At 41.7% G+C, this 24,181-nt stretch overlaps 1 protein-coding gene and 1 long non-coding RNA gene across 4 annotated transcripts; one reads left to right on the top strand and one right to left on the bottom strand.

The window, feature by feature from the left end:
* Positions 1–1,180: 1,180 nt before the first annotated feature.
* Positions 1,181–18,103, bottom strand: pxylp1 (2-phosphoxylose phosphatase 1). Of its 3 annotated transcripts, XM_086125822.1 has the most exons (7): positions 17,998–18,070; positions 16,429–16,512; positions 14,705–14,852; positions 12,257–12,445; positions 11,613–11,739; positions 3,353–3,492; positions 1,181–2,914 (listed from the first exon to the last, which is right to left on the bottom strand). In XM_086125822.1, the coding sequence occupies exons 2-7, from the start codon at positions 16,477–16,479 to the stop codon at positions 1,887–1,889; spliced, it is 1,683 nt and encodes a 560-aa protein (XP_085981948.1). In that variant the 5' UTR covers positions 16,480–16,512; positions 17,998–18,070; the 3' UTR covers positions 1,181–1,886. The 3 variants fall into 3 exon arrangements, with proteins under 3 accessions (XP_085981948.1, XP_085981951.1, XP_085981950.1); XM_086125825.1 differs by lacking the exon at positions 16,429–16,512 and having other exon boundaries at positions 17,998–18,103; XM_086125824.1 differs by lacking the exons at positions 14,705–14,852; positions 16,429–16,512; positions 17,998–18,070 and adding an exon at positions 13,317–14,666.
* Positions 17,403–22,314, top strand: LOC147197657 (uncharacterized). The gene is made up of 3 exons (XR_015102499.1): positions 17,403–17,487; positions 20,071–20,141; positions 22,194–22,314. It is a non-coding gene; the product is annotated as an uncharacterized LOC147197657 (long non-coding RNA).
* The last annotated feature ends 1,867 nt before the right edge of the window (positions 22,315–24,181 follow it).

Genomic DNA, 24,181 nt, shown 5'->3' with positions numbered 1-24,181 from the left:
AGAAGAGCAAAACGCAGACACAGCCAAACACAGAGAACATCAAAGATTAAGCAAGGAGTGGTGGAATGATGCAGTTCGACCTCACTCTGGCAGAATGATGTCAGAAGTGCGGTAGAGAGGACTCTAAGCCTGGAGGGAGAGGCCAGGATAACAGTGGAGTAAGTCGAGTCCGTCAGAGAACTATCATTAACAACCCATTAACAATCCTGACATCAGAGAACAACACGTGAAATGGCCTGGGAGATCGTTTTGGGTCTGAATTAGGATATTTGCCTTTTAATTAAATAACCCCCCCCCCCCCCCCCCTGCCTTTTTTTTAAATTCAGAAGTGTCTCAGTTCATCAGCCATTTCACTCCTGTGTACCTTTGGTCAAATGAAAATACAAATATACGCAAAGATGTTGGTCTTATAGCAAGTAATAACGTCAATTCCATGCTCTGTCGTGTAGTGCTACGAAGTCCACTGAGTCAATACACTTCTGATATGGATTCCGAAAGAAATTCTCACTGCTACACTCGCTACAGAAACAACCATTATGAGTTATGTACTGTTAATAAAGAAAGAGTTATACTCGTTTATATAAATGCAAATATGTGTTTTGGGGTCCTGCAAGCACCATTGAAAACACAAATTCGAGAACTGACGGTAGCAGATGTATTTGGACTAATATGGAACACTAGTGCCATCTACTGGTAGCTCCGTTTAAAATAAATTCAGCTATAATGGGGGATGCAAACAAATGGCAAATGATTTAAAATTAAATAAGAGTTATTTTATTCTACAGACGCGACCACTGAAAAATGTGGACACGGTCTGTCATTCGGATTCATTTTCACTTGAATTCATGTGTGGATCTCTGTATTCGTCAATGAACGTATAAAATAAATCTCAACAGAATCAATTCGTTTGTAATTGTAGGGTCACGCAATCTGACATACTCCTTCCAGGTGTACGAGTACAAACGAGGAACTTGAATAATAAATTGAAAACACAAAAAAAGGTGACTTAACGGTCTCTGTGCGGATGCATGCATGGCAAATGATTGACAAAATTCCCCGCTTTCTTCCTCTGTCTTTATAGTCACATCTTGTCAAGATGTGGTGTTTTATAGCACGCCAGTTGTGCGTCACGGTTTTAAACAATAATTAAAAGTAAAATGAGAGGCATAAGGGCCACAGATGTTTTCCAATGCCGATTTTAATAATATTCTCTTGTCAGGTCATGTTTTAACATGAATGTCAAAAAGTGTATTTTCTAAACTGCAAACTTGCCCAAACCTTTGAAAAAGATTTAATAAGAAAACAAAAACTGCACACAAACACAAGCGAACACAAATTCTAGAAATGTTTCATCCAGCATACAATATCAGTCTTTAGTGTTGTCTTTTTTTCAAGCATTTTAAAATGTTTAAAAATTACTATTTCCTTTCTGGTTCCATATCTGGACTGGAAGAATAAAGTGTCTTAGTGCTACATCCATTCTCTTGAACCATGTTTTACCAGTATGCCTGTGAGAGAATTCAGAAGAATTTTATTGCTAAAATAACTCAAGAGCCCGGCCTCACTCTTCCTATAAAAACAGGAGCTTCATAAAAATGCCCTTGCTAAAAAGGCAGATCGTTGTCAGTTTGATGTAATGTAAACAATATCAGGTTTTACAAATATTTCATCGACTGCAGTGGTAGATGTGTTTGTTCTCTGGAATGTTAGCCTTTTGTTTCTTGGGTTTTATTTTTTTAGTAAATGGAATTATGTCTGTGCGCCCCCAAAACAACATAAAAAAAACGTTGCTATCCCATTCATCATTAAAAGTAAAAGAACAAAACCAGACACCAAGAAAGATAGGTTGCATAGCCACCAACCCATTCATGATGGTTGACCCTGTGTTAACCTGTACGACTATAACAGGCCTGCTGGTAGGAAGTAGCATTGACAACACTGAAGATGTCTCTCCTGACAAAAGAAAGGAACTTTTTCAGAGGGCAGAGAGGCTGACTGGAATGACGGTCAAGAGAGCGACAGAACGTGGTATCATACGTTACATCCTCTCCATTGTAAAATACCCTGATAAAACATCCGCCATCTCTTGTTTTTGGCCTCCCGCCTTTGCCAAGCTTCGGCTCCTTTTGTCCCTGAAACGCTGAGGTGCTTTTCCACAATTCAAATACCAATCTTGCTGCAAAAGGTGGAAACCTGGCCTCCTCCAGTCCCAGGGCACTCAGCAAAGGTGCCACGGTTACGTCATGAGCAGACGAGAGCGTGAATATCTCTTCGCCTCCCGCTCTTGGCGGCCGGCTACCTGTGGCGGCCTTGGCCACTCGTTCCATTTTGGTGGCGGTTCGGTTGAGGTAGGGGTACATTGCCAGGACTGCATATTTACGATACAGTCCCACTCTTCTGCGATCCTTTTCGTCATCGAGCTGTTGTCGACGTATGGCAGCAAACTGTGGCATTGTTAGACACTCGCCTGTGCTACCGTCTTTCCTGGAAACGCATGGGAAAGAAAGGCCGTGGCACAAGTGGCACAGCAGAGAGTCTATTGGGTTTGCGGCCCGGAGGTTACGTGTTGGAATACCTAACGTGCGTGCCATGTCGGCGTAAGTTCTTTCTAGTTCCGCATCGGCCACTCTGAGCCGGTATTGTCTCTTCTGCTCCTCCTCAAGGTATCGGTTCCTGGCAGGACAATCGCAGGCAGAGCCGCAGAACAACGTACTCCCCTGGTGATGTACGGTCAGCTTCTTCCAGTTGAACTCTGGGAGGAAGCCATAGAAAAAAGCCAGTGCACTCTGAAGTGTGCGGCTCTTCCCTGTCGTCTCCACCCATACCTGTTGAGGTGACCAGTCAGAGGGGACAAGACTGTGAGGCCGGTAGGCTTGCTGGAGGAGTTTCCCATTTCGTAGGTGCTGCACCACACCTGAAGTGAAGCATACATATTGAAGGCTTACATGTCAAGTAACAAGGAAATGCATCAAACCATGACAATTTCCTATCACAAGCGGATTCATTTACAGAGCCAGGGCTATGAAAATCTGTCAAACATTAACATTGGAAATTTTCCACAGGGATTAAACAGAGCATTTGCAAAATTTTAGGTTTCTCTGTAACATGGAGCTTACATCAAATCACACACAAAAATATCGTAGTATATAAAACCATGCATTTTCTAATCCGCTTATCCTCACGAGGGTGGCAGGCATGCTGGGGCCAATCCTAGCAGTAGGCGGCGTACACCCTGAACATGTTGCCAGCCAATCGTATTTAAGGTATTTAAAACAACATTTGCAATGATCACCCAATTTCTTGAAGGAGCTGTCAAAGTCCCTGGAGTTACAGAACATGTCATATTGCCTACCGGTTTGTGTGAGCTCTCCCATCTCACAAGTATTGTGATTGGGGAAGCGAGGGAGAGATGCCAATGGGGACTCCCAGTGCCCAAGGTTTCCCTTGCCCATGTGACTTATGAAGGATCTCAGCAGAGGATGTGAGGGATTCCTAGGGAAGATAATACAGGGCTCAGTTTCAGATTGACTCCGTTCGACAACACTGACAACAACAATTACGATATTATCCACATTCCTCCACCAATGTCTTTCTGAAGGTGTCAATAATATCTGTTGCTCACAACAGTGATGCTGGTAATATGTCAGTAAGTAAAGCGTTACTCAATAATGGCTGCTATTTCGAGTGATCAGATCTCATGGAGCCGTCTCATGAAAATTACTTTACAAAGACATTCATTTGTGCCAAAACCTTCAAGTGTAGACTTTCTATCTTCAGGGAGGGCGGCAGCAGACAATTGCCTCCAGACTATTGAAGTGAGTATCATGAGGCGCAAGTCATTGATCATCACAGCGATAGTCAGGGACATACAGTCCATATGTGGTTTTCCATCACTTTTGGACACCCTTTTTGCTGATAGCTGACAGAAATACGCCCCCGCCTGTATCGTGTGTTTGTTTGAGGGCATTCCTTAGAGAGGACTGCATTGAATATACTGTCTATGTGTGTGAGAGTGAGTGCTTCAGTTTTCAATAGGTCGGTTGCATGCATCTCAGAGCACGGCATTGTGGGAGGTCTTTTTTTTTTCCTACCGCAGCCATGTTGGGAGGTTACATACACGCTGCGTGGATACACAGGCAGCTGTTAACAGCCACCATCAACGTGTTTTATTATGGCATTTTCATGACTCTCTTGGGTGTTTGTTCACGGGGCTAAATTGAACACAAGCAGGGTTGCTTCCATTGACTACGCATTGATACGCTTTGCGCTTCCTGTACAGTAGGTGGCAGTATGGGAAAAGGATTCAGGATATTGTTGTCATTTGGGGCGACTAGGCATCATATGGTGTGACTGGTAATAGCAGTTGCTATTACCAGTCACACCATATATTACAGGGGTAATATATGTAATATACACCATATATTACATGGGTGTCAAACTCATTTTTGTCACGGGCCACATTGTGGTTACGATTTGCCTTGGAGGGCCATTATGAATTTTGGGAAACCACATAAATGTTTAATCACCTCTACATATTACATACACAGCACACAACAAATTGAGGAATAATATGTTTTAAAATCAGAAATCAAGAATAATGACCGTTATTGTGGATTACATACCTGTATGACAATTTGAAATTTTGGTTCAGATGCAAGCATCATGGAAATTGACACTCTATATTTGCTTTCGTGGGCCACATAAAATGATGTGGCGGGCCAGATCTGGCTCCCGGGCCTTGACTTTGACACCTGTGCGATATTTATTTCAAAATAATATCGCAAATTTCTGTTGCTGAAATATGAATCCCTGGTGCACTTTTCTTAGGTGAATAGTAATCATTTTCAGAATTTTTATCAAAATCAAAGAAACAATCAGCTTGCAAAGTCCATCTGAGAGAGGAAATGCGAAAGTTTAATTTCTGACAAAAACTGAAAAAAAAAATACAAATGTTTGTTACCAAGCACTTCAAATAAAAGAGAACATGTAAAATACAGGGATGAATACATGAAGGAAATGAATTCAATTTAAGGTAAATCACAATGGCACCACATGACATTTTTGAAGGCCACGGCAAATTCATGAACAAAAAACCCGGTAAGTGACTTTTTCAAGGTAACTTGCAACACTGGCCCACAAACCAATTGCCGCATAAATAAAATAGCGGCTATGAAAATTCAAGTATATTCATTTTACAATAGTGACACGATGTAAACTTCTCCTCAATGACAATTTTAAGGATGTGTTGTTACCACTCTAATGGGAATACGTTTTGAAGAAAATGTTGGGAAAAAAATTCTTCACTCTAAGATTCAAACAGAAAACAATAAAACCATTTACATGTACATAATTTAACTGTAAAATTTAAAAAAAATAGGTTTATGGATAAACCATTAATCAATTTTGAACGGTTTATTTTCAACAATTTAAAATTGCTCTTACACTGTGCACTGTCCGTATAAAAAGGCATGCGAGTCAACATTATTTTCCCCTCAATCACCACCAGGTGTCTCTTAAAACCCACTGCTGGGTGCCAATCCTGCAAATGGCTGGCGGTAACATGAGTTTACAGTAAGATTACAGAATGAGTTGCGATTGGACTACATTTACACACACACACACACACACACGCACGCAGAGCCGGGTGCTCGCGGGAATGCTCAAACACACATGAGATAAATGAAAACGCAGGAATGAGGGCAGCAAGAGGAGCAGTTGCTGATCTGATTTGGAGAAATGATTGGGGATTAAGCTTCAATTCAACAAATCTGTTGGAGCTGCAGCACAAATCTGACCAAAAACAACCGAGGGGGCATCTGTGGCAGTGCACACAACTGTTTCCATAGTAATCATAGGTCGGATCAAGACCTTACCCTTGAAAAAGCAACCCTTTCTTGTGACTTTGACACCAAAGTATTACACTGAAGGAAGCGCTTTTGTAGTCATTATTATTATTAGGGGTGTAACAAAAAAAACGGTTTGAACCGGAAAACCGTTATTTTAATTTAAAAGATGCAAGTGTGTCAAATCAAACCAAATCAAATTGTTCCATTTTGAAATGTATTGAGATTCATGTCTAATTGTCTTTTGTTGGAGGGATATATCTGAGAAGGAAATGGCACATTTAGAGTACTGACAAAAAAAAAAAGTAGGAGTTTAATTCAGATAATGCAGACCGGCAATGCTGTGAGATTAAGAGGGTATTTTGTCCACCACAGAACTGAATTGTGCATGACATGAGCATGTTAAATCAGTATTCACATTTAACACTGGACGAAAACCCGGAAAACCGCACATATGTCTGAAGTGAGTAGAAGACCAGGCACCTCATTCGCTTGTCTCACGAAGGGCATCAACAAATTCACTGCAATTACCGTATTTTTTGTTTTGTATAAGGCGCACCTTCAATGAATGGCATATTTTAAAACTGTTTCCAAAAATAGGGCGTACCGCATTAGAAGGCACATAGAAGTGAAGCAAAATGAATATGTTGTAATTTTTTATACGAGGAGGACCAGATACTTCACAAGCAATGGGTTCATCAACACCAGCTCAACTCAACTGTATTTATAGAGCACTTTAAAACTACCATCGCTGTATACAAAATGCTGTACATGGAGAGAATATCATATATACAGCAATTTAAAAAAAATAATAAGGAAGACGGTAGAAAGCACAAAACAGTAAAACTAAGATCAAGTCTGAGTCATGCCGAGTCAAATGCCAAAGAATACAAATGAGTTTTGAGACGAGTTTTAAAGATGGGCAGTGAGGGGGCTTTCTGAACCTTCAGTGGGAGGTCATTCCAAAGAGAGGGACCAGCAACGGAAAAGGCTCAATCCCCTCTGAGCCTCCGCTTATTTCTTGGTACCTCTAATAGTGTCTGGTCCGCAGATCTGAGGCGCCGGGCAGGTGTGTAGGGGCAGATAAACTCAGAGAGGTAAAGTGGCGGGCGCGAGGCCATTTAAAGATTTGAAAACTGTTGGATTAACCTGGCACTTTAAGAGGGGCGGGGCTGCCACTGACAGGTGACCGTTCGCGCGACGTCTAAAAAACAGGATCGCATTATGTTACGTTAGTGAATACACTCGCTTCGTCGTCGGCATGGCCCAATGGTAAGCTACGCGTGTGCTTTTCTTTACCAGATACTGTATGTAAAGTTAGCTTTAGATTCGATCATGATCGGTTGCTTTGTTTGTCTGCTTTGCGTTGTGTCCGTTGTGCTTTATGTTTGCAATCACAGTTAGTTACCGTTCGCAATCGGCAATTTAGACTGCGTGGGCCAAAGTGTGTCTAGAACAGTGGTGTCTTTATTTAACTCATTTTGCACAGTTGTCATGTTTGTCCAGCTGCAATTTGATGTTTGAACAAAGTACATTGCGTTGCAGCTGGGCTTAATCATGCCGGCGCTCCACTTCCGGGTTGGACCTTTTGAGACTTGTAGTTCTTTTATTCGAGTCGACTTGATATGTTAGTGATGTATGGTTTCTTATGTTTAAAATAATGACGATAATAATACATAATGAAATCATGGTTGATTAAAGTACTTATTAAATGTATTGTTAAAATAAAACTATTAATTAATGTAAATTCTATTTACATATTTACATCGTGATGCAGAAAGATAGATGTATTCATTTTTTACTGCATTTATGTGTGCTTTAGGTTATTACCTGCTTCTGATACAGCTACTGCAACTACTTCCGTTTCATCTACTACTACATCTACTTCTGCTGCAAAGTGTCCCAATAAATCTATCAAAAAAGTACAGAAAGAGTGATCCTTCCATGCTGGCCGACGATCCCTATTCAGAGGGCCGTGAAAAAACGGAATTAACTAAACAAAAACAAATCATAGGATCTTAAAAAGAACTCCAAAATGTATATGGAGCCAGCGAAGGGATGACAGAGTAGGAGTTATGTGCTACCTCTTACGAGTGCCAGTCAAGAGGCGAGCGGCAGCATTCTGGACCAACTGGAGACACTTATGGGAGGATTGACTAACTCCAAAGTAAAGTGCATTACAGTCATCCAGCCAGAATGTGACGGAGGCATGAATTACTCTTTCAAAGTCCAAGGTGACAATTGGGAAATTCCCAAACGGCCAGTTCTGTTCCAAGCTGACCTGGCCCGGTGTTTTTGTTTGTTTGTTTAAATAGGCCCTGCTTCCTACAGAATTTGCAAAAAAATGCAGCCGGAGTCAGTGTCAGACACAAGACAACAGTTTCAGCTGTAAGCTGTAGCATGTGTTTGTGCTTTGTTGGACTGTTCCTGTTGTTGCTGCTGTGTTGAACCCATTCCAAAGCCGGCCGAAGTTTTCGAGGCCATTGGGAGACCGATGTCTTGAGCCACATACAAGCCCTTAACTTGTCTGTGAAACCTCCACCATGGTTTGGTCCGCAAGAAAACTGCCTCCATCGATGAGAGCCTCCAGCCTACGTTGTAGGGAAGTAAGGTGGCACTTGCCCAAAGCCAGGAAGAAGACAAGACAGATCATTTTTGTGGGGCTTATTGTTCTGTGGGAGGAGGGCGTGGAGGCTGCCCATGAGCACAAGCGCCAAGTACTCCGACCTGACAGCTGGCTGGAAAGCCATCATATGTCTCATGGAAGTGAGTCGTAGGGGGCTTGGTTGGCTACTCAAACTCATTTGCTCCCAGAAAAAAATGAATACGCATGGACGGGGCATTGGAAAGCAGTTCAGCTGGCACAGGAGGCAGAGAGAGGCAGCTGCTGGCCGGGGGGCTGTTAAGTATGCATAGTATTAAGGGGTTGAGTGAGGCAACAGCAAACGGTGGCAAGAGAAATCCCTGCCATCACTCCAAGATCACCATGTGTCATGGGGTTAAAGGAGCAACATTTCAAAGATCGGCGATCCCCCAACTAACGGCCCTGTGAGGTGGTTAGGAATGTCATCCCTAGCATAGGTGTGCTAGAAACACCCAGCTGTCTTCGGGCAGTAGGTGGGGGACACTCTGAATTGGTTGCCAGCCAATCGCAGGGCACACAGAGACAAACAACCATCCACGCTCACATTCACACCTAGGGACAATTTTAGAGAGTTCAATCAGCCTGCCACGCATGTTTTTGGAATGAGGGAGGAAACCGGAGTACCTCGAGAAAACCCACGAAGGCCCGGGGAGAACATGCAAACTCCACACAGGGAGGTCGCAGCTGGAATTGAACCCGGTACCTCTGCACTGTGAAGTCGATGTGCTAACCACTGGACTACCGGGCCGCCAGGCTAATTTATAATTTTTTTTTAATTGTTTAAAAAACAAGTTTGTCTTACTTTTGCATGTGGACTGTGTACATTTTTGGACCAAGAATGCAGTTAAAAATAGGGTGACATGAGTTGTGATTTTGGTCGAGTAACGGAATACTATAGACTTGATAATAGAATTGCAAGCAAAGATCTCAAACTGCTGACAGTCTGTGTGACCTTCTTGAAAGGTCATGTCAAGATAGCGAGGAAAACATTACGCAAAGTCCAAAGCAGCGCGATTGCAACTGAAGGTTGTTATGTCAAAGGGAGTTTGCCTTGCTCTTGGTTCGTGTGATTCTTTTGCTTACTAACTCATTCAATGCTACGGACTTCTATTGTATCACCTAATTAGGCAGCGAATTTCCACTTGTCCTGTCAATGAGACACATGCCAACAATTTGGAAGTCGGGAGATGTTTTGAAGCCTCACACTCAAGAGTATGTGTGTGTATGTTTGTAACAGAGTATGTGTCACGGTTCTGAGTAAAAAGTGTTTGTGTGTTTGTGTGTGGGGTGGGGGGGGGCAGTTACTGGAATGAATAACGGACGCCATGCCGTTTGTTGGTCGGAAACAGATGTTGTTGAAACCAACTTATATTCTACTGCTGATTATGAAAAAAACGTAAATAGGTACAAAAACGTTTTTTCTGGTAAAAAAAGGATTCTACTCTTTCTTTTGGAAAACCTGATGATGACATATTCTGTGGGTCTTGAAACATTCAAAAGGCTCTACAACGTCTGGCAATATGGGGAACTCTGCCCTGAAAACGGCGCGCAGCGAAGAGTTGTGACGTCAAGAAGACTACCGTAAATTCCGGATTACAAGGCGCTACTTTTTTTCCACACTTTCAACACTGTGGCGTGTAATATGAAGCGGCTTTTTAATTTTTTTTTCCATCACGGGAAAAACATGGACCAAAAAAATGAATGAGTCTTTCACTGAGGTCCAATGAGATTGTATGACGAATCACAACTTCCGCTCTTTTTGCCGTAGCGGGGGGGAAAATGTGTTACCCGGCAACAGTCGACCAATAAAATGAATGAGTAGTACACAGGGGTCCAATGAAATTGTATGATTACAGGTAATCACATCTTCCGTATTTCAGTCTTTCTTCTAACCCTGATCAACATGGAGAGTACCAGATGAAAAGCATATGATGCAGCTTTTCAACTAAAAGCGATCGCTCTGGCAGTTAAAGAAGGAAATCAAGCTGCTGCCCGTAATCTTGGCATCGACGAGTCGATGGTGCGAAGGTGGAGGCTCCAGCAAGAAGAACTGAGCCAGTGTAAAAAGACAAGCAACGGTTTTAAAGGTGGGCCGTCGTGGTGTTATAGATTCATGAAACGGAAAAGCCTGTCTATTTGGGCACGCACGAGGTTGTGTCAGCAGCTCCCTCCCAATTACGAGGACAAACTTGCTTCGTTCCGCACATTCACACAAACAAAGATAGCGGAGAATTCCATCAGCCCAGATGAAATAATAAATATGGACGAAGATCCTCTGACATTTGATTTGCCTCTCACTCGGACTGTAATTAAAAAAGGTGACCCCCCCCCCCGTCATACTGAAAACAAGCGGCCACGAGAGAACACATTTTACCTGTGTTTTGAGCCGCGCAGCATCGGGCCTAAAGCTGCCAACGATGATCATTTTTAAGCGGGTGACTATAGAAATAAGTTCATATATCTTTTCCCATTTATATGATTTCCATTATTCTACTTAAAGCCTAGTGGGCTGCAGTATTTCTCCTCGTAATTACGCAAATGCACATCAAGATCTCTTCGTCTGGCCTCTTATGTGTTTCAGCGTAATTTCGTTGTGCAAATGCATTTATCATGCTCATAAAAATATGGAGATTATTTTAACCTTAAGAAATTTTGCGGGTTTTTTCTGCGGGGGTTCAGCGGGGGGACCGCGTCAGCCGCCTCACCCGGAGCCGCACCACGGCGGCAGGGACGCAGAAGCAAACCCCCGCCTACTCATTGGCCAGCGGTTTATAGTACGGTGCGGCGCATCTAATTACAAAATTGATTTTTCTTCATAAATCTGAGCATGCGGCTCTTAATCAGGTGCAGTCTGTAGCCCGGAATTTACGGTACTTCATCTTTCTGTGTACTTCACAAGAGTTCCGTGAAATTAGTTTTTCAATAATTACAGTTACGTAGACAATATCAGCAGATACCGTATACTGTACATCTTTTAACAGTGCCAGACTTTGAAAGCGAAGTCACAACAAAGGCAAAAGGAAAGAAAAAAAATACCAAGCTATGTAGCTGCACATGTCATGTCATATTAAATCCAATCATCTTTATTTTGTTGATGGCATGCCAATCAATATAGGGCTGAGTACCTGCTAGTGGACAGGGTGCAGTTGATGGCTGGCCGTTTGGTCTTGGGGATGGAGTAGAGAGGATAACGGTCGCCATGGCGAATCATCACATGGACAGACAGGAGCTTATAGTCTGCTGGACTGTGACCTGAAAGTGGACGATGATCAACATCACATAGTAAACGTCAACAAAATGACTTTACGAGAGGGGGGTAAATCTTTACATATTTTAAGTTGCAATTTTTGGAGGGGGAAAGGATGTATTCAATTCCGCAGTTCTACAAACTTATATAACCCAGAATCATCAAAAACGCCAATTTAGTAGAGGTTTATTTAGGTAGGAGCATCTCACAAAATAACTCAAAACACCCACCACTAAAATGTAACCTTATTGGAATTTCTTTTCATAAAATCATGCCATTGGAGAAGCAGCAGAGTGCACGCACGGCAGAATAAACAATGAGCTGGTTGTCTCAGTTAAAATATGAGATGTATGACATTCCAGAAGACCATACTTGAGCACGCCAAAGGGATAATTGACTATTGTTTCTCATCTAAAGCTTAACAAAGGCAACAAAAGAGAGTTCAGCGAGTGGTGAATGGTCTAAAGTGACTACTTTCACTGATCACAACCCAATATATTGTCAGACTGTCAGAGCGAGCACCTTCCCAGGCTTGTTCAGTAGGGCTGGGGGTGTTGCAGTAGCCGTAGGCTTCAGATATGGGGTTGGGTTTCTGAATGTGGGGCACTGGGAACACCCGCTTTCTGGTCTTGCCCTGGGCCACCCGAACAGCTCCATCAGCAGCCTGGACAGGTCTCTCCTCCACAAGAGGAGTCGTAGGAAGTAAATTGACTGCAAACATGGCACACACAAAGAAAAAAACAGAATGACCACATCAATTTGAGACAATTAAGGAAAGTGAAAATGAAGATGATTTAAACTCCAAAATATCCTTTAGTGATCCAAAATCAATAAATGAAGCAAAATAAATAAAAACAAATATATGTGTTTCATTGAAGAGTTGAGATTTATTCCCAAGGCAACATCTGAACAAATTAAAACCCTCAACTGCAACCAGCCAGTTGCCTGGACACCAATGACCTGTGATCACTGTGAGAAAATCCATTCGGTTGCAGAGGCATTGTATGAATTGGGAGACTCTTTCTAAAGGACCCAACTCGGAAGCAAAAGAAGCTAAACTGGCCCCACTCCTCTTTAGCAATATAAATATTGAGATATAATTCACAGAAAGAACACGTCATTCAAAAAAGATGAGGCATTTGTACAAATAATGCCGTGTGAGACATTCTGCCTTTGGAGGAAACATCACAACAAATAAAAATATTACTTACTCTTGCCACCTTTATAATTGTCTGTGCATAGTCTTCACATCATGTGTGTAGTCCAGATAATGTACAGCAGTGTCAAGAAAGGTTTCCCAAAGGCATAAGAGCTATTCGAGCCATTCAAGCTAGCCAAGAAAGAATATCATTTTAATATGTTTTTAAATGCAGAGACACTCAAAATTAGTGTCAGCAGGACAGCACCACTATAAATTGCACAAGGAAAACATTCTTTACTAATACACCTGCACTACAGACTTGAGAACATCACAACTTCGTTTTCAAGGAATTTCAAGCAAGTCAGTTCCATAGAAAGCACAATATTCTACCAGTAGGTAATTTAGACAATCCTATCATCTGAATTTTATCTCCAAACGTACCCATGATGAGGGAGAGGAGAACGCGTGCTGCAACAGCGGAGACCATTTTGTCGACTGCACCCAGACTTGAGGCCCAGCTACACACACTGCAGTCCATTCAGAACCGCAGCCAGTGTGTGCTCCATACTTTGTCACCCCCGCCTACCAATTGACCCAAGCCTGCGTCAGTTAAACAAACTTTTGGAAACTGCTCTGTCCAGGCACATACACAAAGGGACTTTTGTAAAGGACTGAAACACATTATGGATACAAATGAATTCCAAATAAAGCATAGTGCCATACACACACTCCCAAAATTCCACAAGACCATACAAAAGAGCATGTAGGATTTTTGTTTACATTTTGTAAGTGTCACAAACACAGCAGGAATGAGTCTAATTGTGCTGAAACAATAAGCACATGAATTATTTCAGTAGAAGTAAACAATACAGAATTCAGTATGTCAGATGAATGTCGGCGATATGTCATGGATTGTATATGTACAGCAGGTGGCAGCATGCACCAAAGAAACCAGAGAAGTGCAAAACAACTAATTAATGACAACGAGCAAAAAGATCAGAAAGTAGCTTACAATCTATTTTCAAAAATTACATGTGCTTGCCTGACAATGTGTTAGCTTTTTCAGGTTAAAAGTGTTAACATTCCAATTAACACAATAAGAAAACAATTGCATTTCATTGACGACAGTCGAGCTTAAATGAGAATGTCTCCGTTCCTGATAAAACCAAAGCAGAGGTCACAAAGATTTGGCAGGCCCCACTGCCTGGATCACTCTCCGAATCACAAGATTGTCTACACCAGCTAATTAAAAATGACACTCCTAAAACATTGTAACAAGTGAAAAACAAATGCATATTTTCTTCAGGAATATCCTACAACATGTATTCTTTACATTTTAAATCACACTTGTCTGCTTCTTCATCCTGTGGGTTATATTGTCTGCTCGATACACATATAGCTCTTATCTAGTACAGTGGCAAGAGTCTCAATGTATGCAGTTGCTGTTTCCTTGCATTTACTTTGGCTTTAAGGGGATAATAGTCAATACAATACCCAGTATCGACTGTAACGGAAATACTGAACAATGACTTAATGTGGAAAACCTATTATTGTGAACAAAAGGGCATTCCACAGTAGATGTGGTGGAGCCACCACGGCTTCTCCAGGTGTTGCAGAGCACCCAGAAATCCTCTCAAAGTAGTGGGTATTTTTAGGATGTCTAAAGGGGACTTGAATATCTTTTGGAATGAACGGGGTCTCTTCAACAAGAAAGCAATAAGAGGGTGCGCGGCTTTGAAAATACACAAGGTACTTCTCTTTACTAGAATACAATGTACTCTGATTTTCTACAAGTTGACACAACCATCGCAAATAGTAAGTGTACTTACAGAACTGGACGCTGAAACTGATGATGGCCAATGTTGCTCCACTCACCACCACTAAGAGGAGGAAGCAGTTACGAGCCAACATAGTGTCATGTGATTGGTCTACGTCCCTGTCCGTCAGCCATGCAGCCTTCAGCCAAACACGTGAAGTCTGGGAACATACAGTTGAATAAGCAATACAAGAAATGCCACTCATATTTTCCTCATATTTTTATTGTATTTTCTTTACCGTAATTTAAATAATAATGAAATGAAAAAATAACAGACAAAACCAACCGACAAAACAGAATGAGCCGGCAATTGCAATTGCCTTGATTTGAGTGAGTCATAAAACGAGACGCTGAATGAATAATCCTGACAATTCATCGTCTTGTGAAAAATAAGGGGCCAGTCCCAGTTCTGACAGGGCCATCAAAACTTAGCTCATGGTGGCCCCGTTACACACACAAAAACGATGTGGGACCCTGGGTATGTTTTAGCTTGATTATACCCTTTCATTTTTACACTTGATGACTCCACTGGATTGGGGAGGCTTGTTCCATTTTCCGCCAACTGCAGCAGTCACACATGCATACTAAAAATGGTCGGCACGAGAAAAAAATAGAAGGTTGGAAATGATGCTGACACAGGAGAGGGGGAAAAAACTCCAGTAAATGTAGGCCTATCCAAAAAATACCCTGCCATTAGTTGTTCTAAATATAGCTCAGGTCTCACTTAAGCACCATGAAATGATGCCTGCTTCTGACCAGCCCCCCTTCACTGACTGTGCACACAAACATGGTGCTAGAAGATGCATCACATCTTCATCCAACATGCAGAGGATGTCCAAAACAGAGTTATTTTACCTTAACGGTATAAACACAGGGCGGCACAGTGGTAGACTGGTAAGCCCATTGGCCTCACAGTGCAGAGGTGCAAGGTTCGATTTCGCCTGCAGCCTTCCCACATTCCAAAAGCATGCATGGCAGGTTAATGGAACACTCCAAATTGTCCCTAGGTGTGAGTGTGAGAGCAAATGGTTGTTCGTCTATGTGTGCCCTGCGATTGGCTGGCAACTAGTTCAGGGTGTCCCCCGCCGACAGCCCGAAGACGGCTGGGATAGGCTCCAGCACGCCCGCAACCCTCATGATTGGATTGGATTGGATAAACTTTATTGTCAAATGTACTGTATGTGTAACATACAGCACAGATGAAATTTCTTCCTGAGGATAAGCAGATTAGAAAATGGATGGAGCATTGCAGAAAACCTGGGAGTTAGACGTTTCCATGGAGGAAAAAACTTTGGAATACTGCTCAATTGGAAATTACTAGGCATTATGTGATCAGGATTTGGGGGGTGATTAGCAATCAGGGAGATTGTTAAAAAAAATATATATATATATATACATACACACTCACGCACACAGTGTCTTAAGAGGCTGTTAAATGTGCAAAGCTATATAAATAAATAAATACAAATAATAATAATAATTATTATTATTATTATAATGAATAACCAATCACCGATTTGATCAGAAGCTGGAGCAATGTACCTATTTAAACAACTTGTATATTTTTGTTAAAGTCCACCCCGACCATTCACAGGGAATCAGGAGCAGACCGGCCCATGAACAGCAAAAATTCACATCCATAATTCACGGCCATTGAAATGCATTAGAACAAAGATAACAAACACAAAAATTTTCAAAAAATTTGCATATGTGGTGTCATTAAAAAAAATTCAGAACCTTAAGTTCTTTTTGGAGAATCGACAGTCCATACCGCCTTCTCCCCACCATCCAGGAATGGGTCCATACTCCCCCCCCCCTTTTCTGAACAAAGAAAACGCACATGCACATTATGCCTCCTCCAACAAACAATATGACTTTGACGAGTGTTTATCCCCCCTCCCTGATGAGCCTGCCCTAATGGATTGAATCTTGACAGAAGCATGCAATGATTGGGCAGTCTGGTCGATGACTGATTGTAATGTGACATTTCGCCAAGTCCAAAACACAGAATGATATTTATCTGGTTGTTTGTCAGCGCGACTGCCGTGAACGACACAAATGTTGTGTAGTTTGACAAGGCCGTGAAAACCCTGGTCTATATATTTTACAGTATTATAGAAGAGCAGGAGGGAAGTGTTCACAGCATTCCTTTGTTTGCAGCATTCTACCATTTGCAATGTGTTTGCCACTGTAGTTAACCCATCAAAGCTGACAATATATGGGATTGATTTCATGCAAATTTGACAAATATACTGTAGGCTGTGAGTGGTATTGGGTTGACATGTTCCAATTATTTTGCAAAAAAAGACCATAAAGAAATAATTATCCCGTAAGGCACATGTGTCAAATTCAAAGCCCGGGGGCCAAATTAATTTTATGTGGCCAGCAAAAGCAAATCAAGCATGTCAACTTCCATGAAGCTTGCTAAAATATGTCCCAAAAATTCAAATTTTCACATGTAATAAATATTAAGAGATGTTGTGTAACATTTTGAGCAATAGTTGAAGAATTAGAATCTGAATTTATTAACCAAGGTCTACAAAGGCACAAATGGAATTTACTCTCCTAGTTACAACTCGTCCAGAGAACGGGAAGCCTGGCGGTTCGCTGTTAACACTCGCATGACCCGATGAAGAAACTATTTTTCTTGACTTCAGAATTTTGTAATAAAAATGAGATGTAATAAAATGAGGAGGTGATTCATCATGTAAATGGTTTCACAGTCATAACAGCACTTCGAGCGAATCTGTACAATGTGGACTGAGACAAATAAGAGTTTGATACCCCTGACGTAAGGTAAGGAGAATATCACCAGTTGGATCCATTGAAAAATGGTAATTCTCTTGTGGACTGTTCGAACGTTAGGTTTTTCGTTGTACAGTAACGTCGCAGTAAATATTTGAAGTCTATTTTGTGCGATAACATCGCGAGACGATCTCTCTGCAGGTATGTGGTTTATGCGCAAGACTGTGGGTCAGTACTGCATCACTGACGTGTCTAGTTAAAGGTTAGCTTGTTAACCAACGAAATGCTAGCTAGCAAAAAAAGAAAACGTTACGCTCCTTAATGAAAGCACAAGTAATCCCCACAGTTACCTTTGTGTACGGCACATAAAACAAATGAACGATTGATGTGTTTCTTTTTAACTGTGAGCGTGGAAGCCGGCCGGCCACACATTCAGTACTCCAGATAAGTTGCGCATGACAATCGTTTTAAATGTCAAAAAAACAATATGACCAGTGTAGAAACGCGCCCGATTGCAACGCTTGCACATCACTCTTTAAAATGAAGGCATTCGCTTTTTACCTGCAGAAACTGGGCTACTTCCACACACGGAAACTGTGAACTGCTCGACAGTACTTTGTACTGTCTAGGTTTCTCCGACGACGACGACGATCAGCGTGAAGTCGCTGTTGAAACGTTAAACTCACGCTACACTTCCGGCTCATGCGTTCAAACGTAGTAGTAGTTCAAACGCTCCATGAACAGATTATGTAAGGATTATTATTATTAATAATATTATTATTGCTATTCTTGAGGTTGTTGATAAATTTTTCCGCACGCTTTTTAGGCGTCGTAGTAGACCAAACACCAATACTGTAAAATACACAATATGTATACTGTAACTGCGAATGACTGCTCTGCTGTGCTAAACTTCAAGAATTTGAAATCGATCTGGATTCAAGATTAGATTTTTTTTAAATTAAATTTTGTTCTCGCTGCAATGAATTCAAGTAGGCTATGCATCAACGAAATGCAAGTATCCATCAAAATTATAATGTTGGATATTTATTTCACAATTGGGAAAGATAATTGTGTAAACACAAATACAACATACTCCTACTTATAAATGGTAGACAATTAAGCGTATTTTATTGTGTGTTTAATATGATGTTTCAAACCGAAGGATTAAATTACATTCCGGATTTTTTTTCCCCTCAAAATCTCAGAGGTCCCTATAATATGTTCTGTCTTTGAAACAAAACAAAGATCTTCCTGGACTTTATTTAACTGTTTGGTCTGAGAAAATAGAAGTCGCTCCACGAAGGAACAAATAATAGAAACCGACCCACTATGGAACAAATAACAAGTTTTTATTTTGCAAGGCATATATCCGGTGTTGTTTTTCGCATTGTCTGGTGTTGAGCTGGGCGAACCAGGATTTGGCTACTGTATTTGTGAGAGCGGTGAACGCACTCCGTAAACTTCAACCCCACTCTACCATCTAGTGGAGCGCCGTGAGCAGTGCATGAGATGCCTTCACAGCGTCAAGTGTAAAGAGCAGAGAACAAATATCCCGTTACCTTAATTGCAAAATTGCCCAAGTATTTTTTCAGAAGGGACCAATTGGTTTAATTCAAGCTTTGTCATCATTATGACCTTGATCAGGTTGAACGACTAGACACACAAAGAAAAAACAAAATTGTTCGGAAGCATATTAGTGCGTGTGCGTGTGTGTGTGCGCGCGTGTGTGTGTGCGCGTGTATTTTCTCTTTCTCTCTCTTTCTGTCTCTCTCTCTAGAGATAGATAGATACATACCTGTCAAGTCATACGGTTTAGCCATAGTTCATACGGATTTTGTGGTGAATCTTACGTATATGGCCGTATCGCACAAATCATACGGATTCTGAAAATTTCCGTTTTTTTTATTTGGAGTTGGTGAAAAAAGTAACGCAGGAATACAACTCTGAACACAGTAATGCCACTAAGTAGAATGATGATTAGACATTAACCAGACATTGTATTATGGAGATCTACAATAAATATAATTGAACATTTCGTGGGTTTTTTTCTGTGCCGTTATTTTGACATAAAATGCTTTGGTATGTTATAAGGATTTTTTGCTCTTTATACGGATTTTTTTGGTAGTTTATACAGGTTGGTGCTCCGAAAAGTTGACAGGTATGTAGATAGATAGATAGATAGATAGATGAATCATGCTACGTTGTTGGCTCAGAAATAATTTATATATATTTATCTGAAGCAATTCTTTGCAACCCATTAAATTCCAGAAAAGGACAGGAAAAACAACAACAACAACAACAAAAACCCTTAGAATTCAGTTTTAGTGTGCCAAAATGGCAGATGTTACAAAACAGTGCAGTGATTTCAGCTCTCATCCCACAATAAAATATAATGTTCTGGAGTTTAAAAAAATGTCTGGATCTGAAATCCATATGATGTCAGTTATACTTTTAGGATTTCCAGGAACATGAAAACGAATGAGACACGGTGCCCAATTTTAACAGTTATTTTAATGTCAGGCAGTTTCTGCTGTCATGGATGAACAAAACTGAGTCTAAGTTTTGAATGACAAACCTGATACAAAGTTAAGAGTCTCATCCTCTGCAGACAACGGTATGCTAACTGTGTTTCAGACGACCACATGGCATCTGCTAATCAATGTCACCCTTCCAGCAGCATGCCTGTCTTCTGTTGCATCAGCAAAGTAAGACTGCAGTTTTCTTTTTCCTTTTTTTCACTCCCATATAGCTTTTGCTAGTGTGACCAAGAAACCTTTCAAAGACAACCTTGTGTTTGTGCTATTGCAAAACTGGCTGTTTCACAATGAACTCTTTTGGTTTGCTACCACCGCTAGCATCCCCTTGCCTTGGCTGCATCAATAAACATTTTATGGTTAAAAATGCACTAAAGGAATACATTATGCATTATACTCGTTTTATATAAATTCACTCAGTAGTATAAAAGTAGTGGTCAATTCAGTTTGTAGTAGTCATAGTAGTAGTAGTAGGTATAAAATCATGCTGATTTATAGCGGCCTCTTGTTTTACAGTATTTGCTGGCTAAAATAATAAAGCAATAGTATACAGTATCTGTAGTTGGGCTTCCAGGCCTCACATGCACTGGCCCCATATGAGGACAAAATCACTGACAGAGGCTCTAGAAAATAATTTCAATTTGTAGCACTGAAGTGGTGGTGCCCAAATTTGTTTTCCCTGATTCCCAAATCTCTTGCGGTTCTGCTGTTCACAAACACAAACTTTCTGAAACTGTCATTCTAAATCAGCCTTGAAGTCATTTTGTGTTTCTCTCGATGGGCCCCATTGTGGGTTGTGTTATAGCTCCTCCATCTCTCTCTGAAAAAAAGAAATTTTACAAAAACCAACACTTGTTTCTCCCTTTTAGTATCCCTGTGTGTATGTAATTATTCATTCATTCATTCATTTTCCGATCCGCTTATCCTCACAAGGGTTGCGGGTGGTGCTGGAGCCTATCCTAGCTGTCTTCGGGCAGTAGGCGGGGGACACCCTGAATCGGTTGCCAGCCAATCGCAGGGCACACAGAGACGGACAACCATCCGCGCTCACACTCACACCTAGGGACAATTAAGAGTGTTCATTTAGCTTGCTATGCATGTTTTTGGAATGTGGGAAGAAACCGGAGTACCTGGAGAAAACCCACGCAGGCTCGGGGAGAACATGCAAACGCCACACAGGGAGGCCGAAGCTGGAATTGAACCCGGTACCTCTGCACTGTGAGGTCGACGCGTTAACCACTGGTCCACCAGGCTGTCCACCGCCTGTATATAATTATGGATGATTGAATTACCAGTAGGCATGAGACAGGAAGCTAGAGACCTTTGGGAGGTCATTGTGTACAGATGACTCGTTTCACGCAGTAATTTCTGAAGGAAGGGCAGTCATATGCTCTGATCTGTGAATGTGCAACCATTTAGCCCTTTTTGAGGGAATAGAAGTCATGGGATAGGCTGAGAAAGGAAGGCTGATTAGGAATAGCATGCAATTGCACATGAGTGGTTGAGTACACCTCTGCTGGCATGTGACTTAATTCTTTCACTCAAAGAATATCAGTATGTGCCTACACCTGCAAAACTTTTCTCAGACCTGGCCTCTAAAATGATAATAGCACTGAATAGAGTGCAGACCGAAATATGTTCGTCTAACTTGATGTAACGTGTTTACATGCAAGGCCATGCCATGGGTGCAGCTCCATCCACTGGATCAGGCCTCAATTCTTAAATTAAAGACACTTTTATTTTGATCAGGAGTGATCATGCAGGCACGGGGAGAACATGCAAACTCTATGCAGGAAGGCTGGAGGCTGGGAATCTAACCCTGCACCTCTGCACTGTGAGGTGGACATGCTAACCAGTCGCCACCGTGCCGCCAAGTTTCATTAAAATCTAAATCTGTTTGGTTAAAATATTCGTATTTTATATACCGGTATATATGACAGGACTGCTGTCATATATGTGTGTCGTGAGCGATCATGACAGATAGTGGCAACGCAAAGGAGCTGAGCATTCTTTTCTCTTGGTATTTTTTTTTTCCATCCTTAATCCGATGAGCACATCCACCTCACAGTGCAGAGGTGCAGGGTTTGATCCCAGGCCTATCTGTGTGGACTTTGCATGTCCTCTCTGTGCCTGTGTGGGTTTTCTCTGGGTATTCTGGTCCCCCCGCCCCACAAAAAAAAAAACAACCCTTGCATGACCCTGTTTTTTTTTTGTTTGCGGCAGCCTTCATCATGTGTGGATTGAGCCGGCTTTTTCCTTGGCTCGCACGACATCTCTGCTCATGGCGGCCCAAGCGCGGCGATCCTGTGCCAGGTCAACCGACAGCCTCAGCCAGTCCTGGTTCCACTGTCGCAGACCCACTACCTGGGGGCCGGAAAGGTACGCGAGGTCTTCTTTCATCGTGGCGGCCAAGGTCTTGACTTGTCCACCACGCCGCTTGCGCCAGGTTGGCAAAGGGGCAGGAAGGAGAACATCGTTGATCAGCTCGCCCTCTTGGTGGCATGCCACATGTCCGAACCAACGGAGTCGGTGTTGCTGGAGAATCGCTGGTAAGGCACGAAGGGCAGCAGTAGGGAACCGGTCCGATCGGCGACGGCGGAGGATACGGCGGAGGCAATCGTTGCCGAAGACTTCAAGCATGACACTATGAAAATTGTGCGATTGTGAGCGTGGATGGTTTTTTGGCTCTGTGTGCCCTACGATTGGCTGGCAGCTAATTCAGGGTGTACCCTCCCTACTGCCCGAAGATGGCTGGGATAGGCTCTAGCATGCCCACAACACTCGCGAGCAGAAGAAAATGGATGTATGGATGGATTTAATATCCACACACCATGTTTGCTTGTTTGTCTTTTGAAAGTAAATCATTTATTTCTGGTCACAGGTCCTTTTCTGCACTTGGATCCGCCTTAAGCCTCCAAACCCATGAAAAATGTCAGTGTATGAGAAAAACTAAAATAAATGGTATCATTGTCAACAATAATTCATGCTATGTCAGTCAACTAAGCTATGTTTATACTGTGTTTTACATATTTAAATTGCACCGCTTGATATTGTTTTTGTCTGGTAAAGTACAATAAACGCATAGATCTTTTTACTTTTACCCTGTCTGGGCTGTTTTGCTGTCTTTCGGAAGCGGCAGGGATAGGTGGGGGTGCCGGTGTTCGGTGTGATTGCCCTGTCTGGCCAGGGAGACTTTCATGCCAGAGCTGTTATAACATTCACAAAAGTAAAATTTAATACTTATGTCATGACAATATGTGTTTGTTCAGAGAGCAACTTCACAAATGTGCTAGCTGCACAACTAGTGCATGCTAACATTTAGGTCAGTTGTCACAAGAGTGTACATTGTGTTATGTGATACAGTTCTGTTTTCTTAGTTGAATATTTACTGAAACTTATATGTTTAGACCAAGGGGTGAGTTTCTATGAGTGTTTTCCACCTATGAAGGAAAATTGAAGGCATGATATCAGGGTAAGAAGGCATGTGGGCCACGATTACTGATTGCTCACAAGTCATTTGTGCTGGCTGGAGCATGAACCGAATGCCCGAAAAAAATAGTTAAACTTTAACTGCTCTGTTCTGCCATGGGTTTCAGTCTATCCCGATATATAGCAAGGCTTAGAGGTTTACTGTCATTGTTATATTCTGTGAAAACATTTCAGGTCCATACGGTCATTATCAACCATACAAATGATATTTTGGGTCATACATTTTAGCTGTTGCTGTTTGAGCAAGCCTCGAGGTGGACTGTCGTTTGTATAATCTGTGAAAACATTGCAGGTCCTTAGGGTCATTATCAACCATACAAACTATATTTGGGTCATACAATTTCACTGTTGCTGTTTGTGTTCAAGGACCAACCAAAAACCTCAAAAGAATGTTTGCTCTCAAAGTTCAAAATAACATTTGACCATTTCTAGACAAGACCTACATGGAAAATCTGGAGATATTAGCTGATATATGTCTTTAACAACCAAACAACCAAAACAAACACTCATCAAAGTTCACACATCTTGCAATGTTTTGCAAATTTTTGCAGTATGGAAATGTTTTATTTGAATAGATTAAATAATACAGAACACTGTCAAGGACATGTTAAGAGTATTTTTCATTCAAAGAGACCATTAACTTCTCAAAGCTCCTGAACACTATGTCTTCATTTTACCTACTGATGACACAGCATCAGGAGCAACTGAGGGGTAAGTATCTT

This window comes from Hippocampus guttulatus, chromosome 12 (genome assembly GCF_054856545.1).
Source record: "Hippocampus guttulatus isolate MCC_2025c chromosome 12, RoL_Hgut_1.0, whole genome shotgun sequence".
NCBI lineage: Eukaryota > Metazoa > Chordata > Actinopteri > Syngnathiformes > Syngnathidae > Hippocampus > Hippocampus guttulatus.
The sequence above is the reverse complement of the archived record's forward strand: the minus strand, read 5'-3'. Positions and strand labels throughout refer to the sequence as shown.